Genomic DNA, 14,658 nt, shown 5'->3' with positions numbered 1-14,658 from the left:
AAACAAAAAAGTATAATTAAGCCTACCTCTTACAATAGGTATTTTTGTGCAGATGCTGTGATGTGTCTGTGGTAGGATGTTTTTCCTTCCTTTTTACAGCAATATAAATTATGATTTCTGGACAATAAAAAGAAACAAAGTTGCTTTTGTAATGCATTTTTCCAGTTGGACATGAACACTTGATAAATGGCTGTTTTGTACAACTAGAATACAAGGGTTGAAGGAAGGTCTTGTTTTACTTTAGTATTGATTTAGTGAAGGAAAAAAAACCCAACAAGCAACAACCAAAGCTACAGTATTTGGGGATACAGAGGATATTATGTATTGAACACTTATATTTTAAGTAGGAATGTTTTAAAACAGCGTATGATAATGACAACACAGTCCTTTGACTGAACTAATAATTTGATTTTTATTCTTTGTGCTTCTTGGCAAAACTGTGGAAGTTGTGTGTCCTTTACAATGCTGTTCCCTTTGCAGTACTTTTTTAATCCTTGTTTTTTATATTACACAATATTACAATATTACATGCAATTTTGGAAATAAGCATCAAATATTATTGCAATAAAAATATATATTACAGTGACTGCATTTTTATAATGTAGTGTGGTAATGTAAATACAGCAGCTCTGCTTTTACTGCATCTAGTAACTCAGTAAAATTTCCAATGCTGAATTATAAAGCTGGCAACTTCATTTTAGACCATGCACAGCTTCACTGCACTCACTTGTACCATCTCATCAGACATCTTTGAACTGTATTTCTATTTTTATGGAATTCTGACAATGTTAATATTTTTTGTCTAACAGACTTTCCAGGCTGCTATCAGCCAAGTGTTTCCTGCGGAAGAAGACAGCAAAAAGGATGTAGAAGATAATTGTAAGTTATGAATTTAAAAATAAATTATGCATTTGAAAAAAATCTGTATAGAAGAGAATATTGTTTCCTAACAAGCTTCCTGTTTCTTCCTTGTAGTCTTTGTTTTGCTTCTTTGCTTGAATTTATGTATGACCTCTACTAGTCCTTTAAACTTCTTAAAGTAAGCCCATTTTAAAGATCATTCATAGTGCTTTTTAGTTTTCAGTTGAACACTTTAGAGGAAGTCATAGTTACATTATTCCCACATAAAACTGTTACTTGACTTCATATATATATCAGATGTCACCTAACTGCATCAGGTTCAACTACATTGAGCATTGTGGGGGTTAGCTGTATCTTTTGTAGTGCAGCAAAAGAATTAGTTGCTTTATCAGCAGCTGTATTGTACAGCATTTTCCTGCATGTAATCCATTTCTCAGATAGCATTCCTGTGGAAGTACAGGTAATATTGAAAATAAATTTTAAGATAACCTTCCCAAAACTGGAGACAGGAATTCTGGACCCATCGGGGCCACTGGAAAAGGAAATAGGTTATAGTGAATCGGATACAGGAGTGCTGCTGGAAAAGGAGTTTTGAGGTGAACTTGTGTACTAAACTTCAGTGTTGATCTCTAGGGCTTTTATTTTGTTAAATATTTTATAGTTAGATGTGTGGAAACAAATACAGTATTCAAATCTGGGGAGAGCGGAGAGAGTACCAAGAAAGGTGAGTAAGCACTAGCATCAGCTTTTAGAGAACTGTTAAACAAATATTTTGCTGCTGTTGCTCTGTGTGAGCAAATCAGAGAGACTCTCCTGTCTTGAAAACCTGATGAAGGCAATTGTTTTAAATGTTTCCTATGGTGTTTACTGGTTGGTGAAAATACTGATAACTTTGTAAATGGTGGGCAACAGTATCTTCTATTGTTCTTCATTTAAAATAGAGGCTAGGACTTTGAAAGTTGTTTAGGTGATTTAACCACAATTCCTGTTTTGGAATAGGGGTTAGTATTTATATCCCGTAACAGGAAATACAGCTGTTACAGCTGCTCCACACGGAACAAGATGATGAGACCTGAGCCTTATGATCTGACTTAGGTGGTAGAGTGTCATTACAGATGGAACCAAGCTGGTAGCCTTGTTTCCAGTTGCTTATATTTTTGCAAACGTTACGTGGGTTGAAACTTTCCAAAGCTGGTATCTGTATTCTCTGCACATGATGATTGTTAGGGAAATGAACTTAATCTGTGCGTCCGTCATAGTGATTGTACTGAGATGTCCTGGCACCTCAGTGTCCTAGTGTCAGGGAACTGAAATTTGGAATGAGATTGTGGAAATAATTTGAGATTCCAGCAAAATACTATTCAATTAAGTTAAAGCAGTCTTCCTATGAGAGAAAATGTCTTCTTTGGCCTACTGAGTAAAATATAAGACTTAAAAATGCTTTGTCCAGTAATCCTTTCTGTATCAAACATTATTTTGAGACTTTTCTAACGTATTCTCACTTTTTGTTCGCTAGTTGAGGTTTGTCTCCAGGACGTGTGAAACCCAAGCTCGTTTTCCTTTTCTGTCAGAGAGAGCATTTGTGCTGAGCACATTGATCTTTAAGAAGAAACTTTATCAAATACTGAGTACTTTTAGTCTCTTCTTATAATACTGTTCTGAAAAATCCTGAAAAACTAGTTAGTAATACTCTTACCATTCCAACCTATGTTTTAGTGATTAACTCCCTTCTAGGAAGTAATTTGCTGAAGTATTGCTTTTTTGCACCCTTAGTCTTTCATATCCCAAATGCGTTAGCTGCAAGAGATATCTTTTTGAGAATCTAACCCTTCCTTAAATGTGAATTTTCAGTAAGTATTGCAAACAGTACAGAGACAAAGCATTTACTTCTTTTTTTTTGTGATTCATGCTCCTCTTCTCCCCCCCGCCCCCAACCCCACTCAGTTTTGGGGGATTGTCACCATATGTGGAATTTCTATTTTTTATGGCCAAAAGATTTTTTTTTTTCTTCTTTTTTAATTTCTGGGGTGAAACAATTTTAAAAAAATGAAAGGGGGCAGGGTATTGGGTAAGAATCTTAAAAAAATAGTTCTGCAGATGCAAAGTCTTGCAATTACTTGATAAAATTATTTTCCATACAAACCCTGCTTCATTAAGTGCACAGGAGAGCCAGTGTGAGTAAATTTGACATTGATATTTCCTAGCTTTTAGTGCCTGACTTCACTTCTGTGAACTTTGTGTGTGTGTATAGGTAAAGATATGGTCTATTAAATGCACATACATAAACTGGTTATATTTACGCATGAGCCATATGAATATTCAGAATTCTCCCTCTGATGACTTCCTTTGCCTCTGGATATGAATGCCTCTTTTAAAGGATTTATTCTAAAGAAGATGTGTTTTAAAGTTGCTGACATAAGCCTTAGTTTGCATGTCTTGAGTGAAGGCAGCGACATTCCCTCAGGGAGCAAGCTCCCATTATGCACCGAATCTGCAGGTATAACTGCTTTAACAAGAGCTGGAATCCTTCTGGAAAGAGAGTACTGGGGACGCACTGAAATCTGAGGTCCTTTGTTGTTTAGATAATTACCAAGTTTTTATTAGGATGCTTAACTGATGACTGTTTCCTTTAAAACATACTGCAAACCCTGAGAGGGTCTTGTGAAGTTACAGTCAAGGGAGAGGATCGTTTCTTTCAGTGTATGTAGACCATTACTGTATAGTAGTTTCTCAACTCAATACTGAGAATCCAAATGACTTAAAAGTTAGCAAAATTCAAAAGATAACACCCTGCCCCAGCGCCCTGCCCCCCAAGGCATACGTAAGGGGAGAAGGAGATTTTAACTTTCATTAGAGTGAGCAGGTGTTTCTGTTTCGGGCCCATTTCCTTTTAATGTCCCTTTCTTTTGGGATGACCTTGTTAATAACAAGAGGTGAAGGCAGAAAGAGGTCTGTGGAGGCAGACCTGCAAGTTGTGGTCCCAGCGCCATTTTGTCAGCGCCATAGACGGTGTGTGCCTGGGGAAGGGAGGAGGAGAAGTCCTGCTGTGCAGCTTGCTGCATGTACCAGCGACTGCGTGGTTAGTGGGGATGTAGGTCTGCTGGCATGACAGGGGAAAGGCCATGGTGATCGGGGCCAGCCTGCTGCTTCGTGAAGGTATCCTGCACAGGCCCGGTTTCAGGGCAGTTGTGACCCAAATGGAGATTTCGCTTAGCGTAAAGCTAAAGCATGCCTTGTGTGCCTCCACCAGTGCAGGGGTGTGCATGCAGGGGATTTTGCGAGGGAAGATGGCTTCTTCTAAACAACCCAGAAGTTGCAAAGTGCTTTGAGAAGCCTGAACGACTCCAGCCATATGAAGCAAAGCTGTATTTAGTCACGTAAGGGACTTGCTTACCAACAAGCTACACAAGCAAGAGGGACCAGCAGCACACCACTGCTGAACCTGCCTTGCTTCAGGCCAGTCTGGTGTAGGTGGTAGGAGGCAGAGCCACCGCCACTCCTCGGTCCACCACGGGAGAAAGGGTAAAAGATTGAAAAGCAAAACACATGCTCTTGAAAAGCTCCCATTGTCCTTTGCCAGTATCTTTTGGTTCAGCAGGAGGAGCACTGAAGGAGATGTTAAGAGCTGCTTACTGAGCTTCAGGCGTCCTTGCAGGGTGAGGTGGCTGGGCATGTTGACTTTAGGTCATAAGAACTGGGAGCCCTTCTTGCACATTTGTGTAAATAAGTTGGAATACATTTTTCTCAGCTGGAACCCTCAAGAAAGGGCATCGGTCCAGCTTGGTCCAACTTGAGAAACAATTTTGTTGGTCATTATAGATGAGAGGTGCCTATGTGGCCCTCGTGTGAGGTATGGGGTAGCAGTTACTATTACAGGCACAGTGCTTACTCCATCAACATTAGTCAGATGTATACAACTTCTTAAGTGGCACTAATACTGTAAGGTTTACCAGTATGGTAGTCAGCCAGTTGTAACTAGACAAAATAGTGTTGTGCACTTGAATTTTAAGCGGCAAGAAAAAGAGGATTGAGCATATTTGAAAATGGAGGCTGTGTAATGAGTAGTGCCCTCAGTTGGTTTAAGGATAATGTTTTTAATATTGTTACAATGGGAACTGGTAATGACCTTTGTAATTAAGGCTGCTAACACTTTCCAGTGGTTTATAGCTGAAAACAAGGAACCAGCTTTGCCAGAATGTGGACCTGTATGATCTGAAGCTTTCTGTGGGTGCCTGCTTGCTGCCTTGAGCCACTGCCTTGTAACATTTCAGCAGAGTTGGTTCGGTTATTTTATATTAACAAGTTAAGGAGAAAAATAAATCTAGGTTTTGTTGTGCTAACATTTTGTCCCCCTAACTGTTTCTTTGAGGAGGCCCAGTAGCCACAAAATTAAGAATTGAAACACAAAAGGTTGTGTTGGTGCCTGGTGTTGCAACGATGCCTGCTGCTGCCTCCAGACAGTATTTCCCAATTGAATCAGTGAATATAAACATCTAAAAATCACCAGGAGCCAGCAGTTATTCTAAACGTCAGTTAGGTGGCATTACCCTGGGGACACTATGGCCAGGATTGGAGAGGGGAGCTGGAAGGAAGGAAACAGTGGGCGTTAGGGATTTTTGGTAGGCACCGGTTTCTGCACTTAGAGCTGGCGTGGAGGGGGATGCACCGTGTTCTTCTGAAAGTCTGGTAAAAGGGAGCTTACGCTGAGCAGGGCCTGTGTTGAGACTCCTGGAGTCCGACTCTTTGTTCAGCAACTTTCTATAACTCCGGTTATACAATAAAGAGCAGGTCTACAGTTTTTAAAGCATATATTGAGTCAGCAGTTCTGCCTCAAGACGGTGTAAAGAAATGATAGGATTAAACTGTAATCAAAGAGAGGGGAAATAAAACTCTCCTTAATCCTAAGATATAATTTTTTGGCTGTACACGAAGGTAGTCCTGAGATCTGAATGGTGTATGATTGTCTTTTACTTGCAGGTTCCCTTATGTATTTAAATGAGGCCACTCTCCTTCACAATATCAAAGTTCGGTACAGTAAGGACAGAATTTACGTAAGTATTACATGTCATGACAACCAGTCTAATGGTAGATGTCCTTTCAAAAAATCAACAAAACAAGTGTTTACAATTCTGTTTTTTCCTATAACAGAAGCTAAACAGAAATGGTAACATTGGAAGGTTAGGAGGTTTTAGACCTTCCCCCCCCCCCGCCATTATACCTTGTTTGAGATTTGAATCACATTAATCACATTAATGTTAGCTGATTTTTACCGGGCAGAGCAATAGATTTTTCTCTACATGACTGTTCATGTGCAACCATAGCACAGCATTGTATCGCAATGGGGCTGTTCCTGCAGGTAACTTACTTCACCAGTAGAGTAGCTGTTAACAAAGATGGTTTTCTTTCTTCATTATTTTTGAACGAAGCAAACAGGTGCCGTCTTTGACACCTCCTAGCTCAGATGTCCATCTTAATCTTTTATATTGCTATCAAATTGCCTAATTGTACTTAATGAATTCTGACTAAATTACATTTTGTCCTTGCCATCTGCCTGGACACTGACAGCTGTGAAACAGAAGAAAGATAAGAGTTTTCTTTCTTTTTTTTTTTTTCTAATAGAAAGCTGGCTAGTGATAATACAAAACAGTTATACATATTTTTTAAGTATCTGTGTTAAAATAATCAACTTTTGTGTTAGTGTACTGTTCTAAAATGAATTAGTTAAACCCTTTTATATAAATATAAGAAGAAAGTATAGTTGTTTTCCTTTGTTGCAGTTAACTTTACATAGCTATAAATACTTTATGGCTCAAGATCAAGGACCAGCTTTAAAATAAATAAATAAAAATGGCTGTTTGAACGCTGTTCTGGAAAAAACAAAATTAAAAAAACAACCAAAAAAACCCTCAAGGAAGTAAAATTCTAAAACTGAACTGGTTATGAGTGAGATGGTATTTAGGTTCATAAAGCCTTTCTTCATTGTAAACAAATACTACTAATATGTTGTCTTGAGTGGATGTATTTTCTGGAGGAAAAACAAACAAACAAAAAACCCAACCAAGGTTCAATTTATATTTTAACTACTTTTTCCTTGTAACTTTAAGATACAGTTTGAATCAACAATTTTTCTTTGCTTTTTGTTTAATGCTGGTTAACAGTATTTGTCTTGTTATTAAAAGGAAAACTAACGTTATACTTGCAGCTCTCGAAGAACTCTGTGCATATGTTTTCCTTCAGTGAAATAAGTGCTGAAAATAGAAACATCTAAGAAAATTCATATATTGTGTGTGATCCAGCCTTCTATCAACATATCACGATAGTGTCCATATTTCAGTTGTCTAGGGATATGTGCAATAACAACAAACCAAATAGATCATTCAAGCTGAAGGTTTATCTGATTTTTTCTTCATACCTCTTCCTGTAAATGGGCTTTTTTCTGTGATTCAGACACCTGTTCTTCCTTGTATGTAATCTGGCCGTTATAACCAAGCTATGAAAGTTTCTTTTTTCAGAAACCTTAAAAAACTTATCTTCAGTCTTCTTTATCCTGTGGAAAGGTAAAAAGCAGTCTTGGTTTGAGATTCATCTTGAATTCTTTCTCTACTAGAGAACATTTGCATTCTGTATTTCTCACTGTGGAAGCAGCCATAGCTAATTTCTCTTGGCTGAATGCTTTTATTGCCTGGCTTGAGTGCGTTCCCAGGCAGGATCCTGTCAGTCCTTCCTGCTGAGTTGCTTCCATTAGATATTGAAAAATTGTCCTCCTCACTGGAGGAGAGTGCATTATGCTAGCCAGGAGCTTAGTTTATTCACTTTTGAGGAGGAGGTTGTGGTGTCCTGTCCTTGATCCAGTAACTCGGACAATAGGAAATAATTTAAAAGGAGATTGGGAGAAAGGTCAAATTCAGGACATAGTCCACAGCTCAGTGGTTAGGAAATTCTCCCGAGAAGTGCTTTTTCATAGAAGTCCTGAGAAGATAATTAGAGTAACACTGAAAATATATCCATTCCTCTGTCTGCATTAGCTGGAGAGAATTGTAAATGTAATTGTTATACTTAGGCTGTAGTCTTCAATAGTAATAAAATTGCTGTTAACCACCTGGTTGGATACTAGCTAATAGTTTGTTGTTAATTGTTTTCTTCACAGACCTATGTAGCCAACATTCTTATTGCGGTGAATCCATATTTTGATATACCTAAGTTTTATTCTTCAGATACTATTAAAAAGTACCAGGGTAGATCACTCGGAACATTGCCACCACATGTTTTTGCTATTGGTATGTATTGAGTCTGTATTTGTGTTTTACAAAACAAACATTAAATACTTTGCAGTTATGCATAAATTGCCACCTGTGAAAGTAATTAATTTACTTTAAACTGTTATAAAATAAAAACACTGCTTGCTAAGATTGCATATCTTCTCATCCTTAATATGCACTTTGAAGAACTTGGAAATTAGCAACCCTGGCAATCCTGTTGTTATTATTCTGTACCTCCAGTGTGTTATGTCTAAGTGGTTTAAATATAATTTACAACCATTAAAAAAAATAAAAAAAAATTAAGATTTTAGAAGTGAAGAATGACATAATTATGATTGGCACTGTCTTTCAGTGTAGTGATTTCCTTTGCCTTTTATTATGTTGCCAGAGCACATGCACTTTCTTTTTATATGCTTGTGTTATAGGCAGGAAGTTCATTTAAATGTTATTAAAGGGATCAACCTGATTTCAGTCACTTTGTTTAAGAAAAAAAAATTTGGAAACTACAAATCAACATTTGACTTGTTAAAAGCCGCCTCACTGTGTTGCATTTTGTTTTGTAATCAAAAGTATAAATAGCTGGGGTTTTAGTACCTGTTGCATAACAAGAAAACTACCCATGTTTTTCCAAGTTTCCATGTCTCAGATGTTACTTGTTATGAAGTGCAACTGAACGTTTCCCTTTAAAGGACACATTAAAGTAAGATCGGTTACAATTTTGTAAATACATTTAATTCAAGAGATTTAGTTCTAGGTGGTCGTTTTTGTTTTATTTTGTCCTGGATATAGTTGAGTAGGTCTTTGTTTTCAAAGACTTTAAGCCCTTACATGTCAGTGTTTGAGAGTGAGCAACTATAATATAATTTAAAGGGAAACAAACTTTAATAAGTTGTAAATCACTCAATTGTAAGGATTTACTTTTTTATTCCCAAAAATGTTACATTTTAATTTTTGTATTGTAGTTTAACTTTATGCTTGCAACTCTCCTGAATGTTAATTTTTGTCATGTTTAACATATGCTTCTTTTTAAGCTGATAAAGCATTCCGTGACATGAAAGTGCTCAAGATGAGTCAGTCCATCATAGTCTCTGGAGAATCGGGAGCTGGCAAGACAGAAAACACTAAATTTGTTCTGAGGTTTGTGCTTTTGGACCAGGGTTATTCAATGAATTTCTTGTGTTGGTGTGTTTGGTTGACATACATACAGAGCAAATTGTTGAGTAGTCAGGTTTAAGCCTCAATTCAAGAAGATGCTTCTACGTATGCTTTAATACAAGAAATTCCTAGGGTTAAACTTAAATGCTGACATGATAACATACAGAAATGGCTATATATTCACAGAAACCTTAACGTGGTTGTAGTGACATCATGTAGCAGTTATGGTTTATGATGCAGTCATTTTGGTATTGCACATCTGGTATTGTGGTAGCTAAAAACGTAACTAGGCATTTGAACTGTATCTTGCAAGACACTGTTGGTTTTGCCATAAATGTGCATTTCTGTGTTTTCCCTGTCTTTGTTTCTTTAATTTGCTTAAGCATCCAGGGTTTTTTACTCTTGATTTTGAGATCACTGCAGAGATTCTGTGATACCCTCTAATTTACTGAAAAAGATTGAATAATAGGATTTATTTATTTGTTGATGTTCATGTATGGCCAATACTAAATCAAGCATATTAAACTACAGGGAAGCCCTATTGCTGATGTATATCAGCCTTGCTTCCTCTTATATGATTTTAATGTTTTTGACCATATTTGCTTTATACTTTAACTGCTTTATATCACTCTGGAACACTGTAACTGGAAAGCACTGCTCCATTAAATTCACCTATATCATAGGTGGCCTGATTATCCAGGGAAGCACAGTGCAGGCAGTGTGAATAAGCTCCCTTCCCCACCTTGTCCTTGTTTCCCTTTAATTCCCTTTTCCCTGGCATCATGTATTCTCTAGTATGTACGTACAGTAGCGGTATGATCTTCTACATCCCATGAAGAATTGTCACAGCTGTCTGTCCTTCATACTGCTCTTCTGTACCCCTGCGCAACCTTTAGCAGATAGCTGTAAGAATTACTACATGATTTTTACAGGGAACATCCTAACTTTGATCCTGCTAAGAGTAAAAAAAGATGGCAGGCACTGGGAGAAATATTCTGAAGATGCTCTCAAAGGAGGTTATTCTTCCGCTTGTCGGCAAAGGAAGTTCTGATTACACGGCAGGCAAATATTGCTGCTGCTGCTTCTTCCCACCACCCACACCATAGAGTCCATGTACAAAACATCATTGAGTTTTAAAAGCAGGAGGGTTTTTCCCTTGTGTGATCAGAAAGCAAAAGATACTAATACAGCTCTGTTAGTGCTCCTAAATTTTTTTTGGAAGGCCCCATTTTTGAGAACTGTTTTTTTAACTCATCCCAGATGAATTTGTGAATTTCCAGAAAGCATACCCTGTGTGCAGGGGAAAACAAACAAACAAAAAACAACAAAAAAACCAAACCCAAAACCAAAAAACAAGCTGCAAGTTTGGAGCAAGTACGTTGTGGATTTATTTTCAAATTCTTTCTTCAGTTGCTAAATCGAATCTTACTTTGATTGTGCACCCGCAATTTCGTATCTCACCATCTCCATGTGGGATTTTTATTAACACTGATTTTTATTAACACTGAACACACAACCTGTACGCATGGAAACAGTCTTTAATTCAGAAAATACATATGAAACCTTTTGCATTTACTAAGATTACTAATAAATACAGATAGTACAGTAATAGTTTCATTATATTTGTAGAAAAGTGTAATTTCCATATGCACGTCTAGAAGAAATTTCTAGCATGTCTTGAAATATTGAAAAAAAATCTGAAGTCCGCAATAATATTTTTATTTTAACAAAAAAGAAAAATCAAACTGCATTTATTTTAAAAGATACTGGTATTTGGAACTCGTAATCAATATGCTTTCCCTTTAGTAAATGGTTAGTAAGTATGGTCCACAGACATGCTAAATCCTGCTGAATTGAGGTAACCTGACACATGCAAGATACTGATATTTTTATCTTGCTTTACAGGTATTTGACAGAATCTTATGGTACTGGCCAAGATATTGATGATAGAATTGTAGAAGGTACTGAATTTTCTTTAATTGAATTAAAGGTTCCAATGTTTTAATTTTTTTTTCCTTCAAATTTGAAACGTCTGTCAACAGTAACTAAATAAAAGCTAGGATGGAGATACTATTAGACATCCTAGGGCATCATTTACTGGTAGTTTACCTTGATCTTAAATTCTGAAAACAGATTTTTTATTTGTGATTCACTTTATTTTTATTTAGTATAGTGTCATATAGTCCTTGATCTAGAAAATGTTTAAGTGTATGTTTGGGTTGAACTTCACATACATGTGCACCCAAGATTGGATTTTTATGCTGTTATGAAATCTGCAAGGACAAGATGATGTTCTCATTACTATCTGTTAGCACCAGGAAAGAGTAATTCCTCCTCCTCACCATAAAGTTCTCGAAGTCAGATAAAGGAGGGAAGTTCTTTCAAATTGTGGTTCTGAGTCATTTTTCTGTTACATCTTTTTTTGTCAGAAAGCATATAGTTTGGATTAACACTTTCATTGTGTCTATCTTTATAATAAACTCCCAAACAAGGTCAGAAGAGGCTGTGTTGATCATCCAGTTGAGCCTCTTTAATGTTGCATGTACTTCCCAATTGAACAGAAAATAACTTTTTGAGAAAATAGAAATATCTCAAAAACAGACAACCCTCAGCCAATCTAGTAATACCTCATATATCAGTTTTAGTCTTCTATAGCATATAGTAGATTTATTTCAGAATTTCATTACTCTCTATCTTTTTCTTAAACCAAAAAGTTTTACTTTTTCTTTTGCTTTGAATGTTCTGTTTTCAAATTTGAGCTGCTGGATTATTCAAGAGAAATACTGTAGGCTTTAATCTCTTGTTGCTGTAGGTTTGCTTAAACCAATTCCTTAGTGAAATCCACTGTGTGCTAAAGGAACTCAGAAAGTGGCCAAGAGTTGGATAATGCCTGACGCAGTATGCCACAAAATTAATTGGTACTTGTAGGTATTCTTAGAAAAGTTTGGGGTTTTTAATCTAAAACAGCATCTGATGCATGAATTTTGAAGTTTTTTAGGCAGAATTTTAATGAGCACGCTTACAGCATATGTATTACTAGAGGAACCTTTAACCTATCTGAAAGACCTCTTGCAATTTGTTTTTATTCATAATATTTTTTCAAAACTGTTAATATTATGTAAAATACCTGAATAGTTATCAAAGATCTCTTAAGTCAGTTTTGAAAGTCAGATTTGCATTTTCATAAGCTTTAAGTATTAAAAATATGAAAACCTAGCCAAAAGATGTTAGCCTACTAAATGATGCATTATCATCCATAATTTAGCCAACCATTGTAGTTATTTCTTCATTCTTTAATTTTTGCAGGAGCAGATTTGTAGATGGTTGTCAGTGGAGTTTTAAATCTGAGTTTCTGCTCACTTAGTTTCCATTGCATATTTTTTTAGCTAAAAGCCTTAAAAAAATCTTGCAGATATTTTCAATGGTTTATTGTTAGTGTGATTCAGTAAATCAGTTTTCTTTGATCTTCAGAGCTAGTAAATGCAGTCTTTCAGAGGCCTTGTGTTTCATAACTACTAAGCATTTCCAAACTGCTTAAACTGTGCATGATGCGTAGAGAGTGAGTTATATGTATGCTTTAGATTGCTGCCACTCTCTCTGGCTTTAAAGCGCTTGAAAACTGCAGCCAGTAAAAAATAAAATCACTCAATCACTTAATTGACCTAATTTGAAAGGGCATTTTTAAGTTGTTTTTGAAATCAACACATGCTTCTAATAGATTTTTTAATTCTCTCATCAATCTAACATGTTGTGTGCATGACATTTAAGTGGCACTTTCGCCTGTGGGGTAAGCGGGTAGTTTAGATTTTATGAATTACAACTCATTGGGAAGTGTCAAATTGTGTGTTGTCTCATATAGTTTATGTATCAGTTATTTACCTACTTGCTGTAGAAGAACATCACTGAATAATTTTCAGTGTTTGTCTCTGAATGTCTTACAGTATCAATTCAAATACTTTGCAATGTTATGTGATATTTAAGTACTTCATTGTAAGTTCCACCACAGTATACCCAGTACAATTTGCAAAATTGATTATTCCTAATAGGTAATAGTTTTCCTTTAATTTTCAGACCTTATTCCCAATAAGTTCATTGAATAATTAGTGTGTATTTGTTCTCTCTTTCTTTTTGCTAGTTAATTGATCAAATTTCAACACTTTAAAAATTTTAATTTTTTTAAACAGCAAATCCCCTATTAGAAGCCTTTGGAAATGCAAAGACTGTTCGCAACAACAACAGCAGTCGTTTTGGGAAATTTGTAGAAATTCACTTCAATGAAAAGGTACTGGAATTTTGATACAGATAACCAGTGGTGATTTTTTTGCCATAAAATGGTAATGCTAGACTGGAAGTAGGCTGAATAGACTTACTTATCTTGCACCAAGTAGCTACTGTCCTGCTTTACAGATACGATTTGTGTTCTGTCACCTTGAAAGGAAAACCAAAGCCACACAGTACTGTGTCACTATTGGAAAATGGTGGGTCAAGTCAGTAGGAAAATTGCTTCCATCCACAACAGAATAAAAATTATTACCTTCATTGCAAAAAGGCATATCTAAAGAATAACTTACTTGCTGTGAAGTATTTATGCATTCCTTTAATGCACAAATAAGTGAGTTGCATATTAGATATAAACAGAGATGAATGTATTTTAATGCTTTAATACTTTAAATGAATTATTGATGTTTTTATGTATTTGTAAGAAATTTTGGGACCTCACATTATTATTATTATTATTATGTATGTGACAGAAGTCATGGAATTGTTTTTTGTCAGAAGTACTATTCACTGTGTAGCTTATGAAAAATTTTCTTTGTTTGGGTGTAGTTTTGCTTGGATAGCCTATGTATACACACATTCCACAATTAAGGATGACTGTGTAGCATGTCCAAGTTGAAGACTTTTGTCGACGATCCCTGTAGAGATAATGTATGCACCTCCTCATGTTTCTGATTGAGGACATAAAGAAACAAATTCTTGCAGTTCCTTCCTGCAGAGTTTAAGCCCATCATCTCGTCTTGAGCTTGTGGTCTTTTCCTAAGTTTTCATCCCTTGGTTCTGTAGCTAAACTTCAGATCTTTGGTTAATAGTTTAGATAGTAAATAACCAAATTCCTTTAAGGGTAGAGGGACTTTATGTCGTGATCCAGTTCATGTTAATAAACTCACAGAAAGGACCCAAGTTTCTACTTGGAATGATGCATTCATGACCTGACGACTTATCTGTCAACACTTACATGGCATTTCAGATGAATTGCTTCAGCTGAAGCAAATAGCACTCAGGGTATCTTCAGAAACTGCTTAAAAGCTTGTTTCAGCTTTCCAGGGCAAGATCAGCCCGTTTACTTGAGCCCCTTTTTTACAAGACTTCACTTCATGGTGAC

General features: G+C 36.3%; 1 protein-coding gene across 6 annotated transcripts in view; it reads left to right on the top strand.

The window, feature by feature from the left end:
- The window catches only part of MYO6 (myosin VI), a 115,850-nt gene that overhangs the window by 37,895 nt on the left and 63,297 nt on the right, over positions 1-14,658 (top strand). For all 6 annotated transcript variants that reach the window (XM_087775209.1, XM_087775210.1, XM_087775213.1 and 3 more), the window contains 6 exons: positions 810-879; positions 5,839-5,912; positions 8,009-8,138; positions 9,152-9,257; positions 11,181-11,236; positions 13,460-13,557. In XM_087775209.1, coding sequence (XP_087631335.1) covers positions 810-879; positions 5,839-5,912; positions 8,009-8,138; positions 9,152-9,257; positions 11,181-11,236; positions 13,460-13,557 — 534 coding nt within the window. The remainder of the gene's footprint in view (positions 1-809; positions 880-5,838; positions 5,913-8,008; positions 8,139-9,151; positions 9,258-11,180; positions 11,237-13,459; positions 13,558-14,658) is intronic.

This window comes from Nipponia nippon, unplaced genomic scaffold (genome assembly GCF_047370975.1).
Source record: "Nipponia nippon isolate SJK-2023a ecotype South Korea unplaced genomic scaffold, ASM4737097v1 scaffold_4, whole genome shotgun sequence".
NCBI lineage: Eukaryota > Metazoa > Chordata > Aves > Pelecaniformes > Threskiornithidae > Nipponia > Nipponia nippon.
This window is presented reverse-complemented; position numbering and strand designations above follow the sequence as displayed.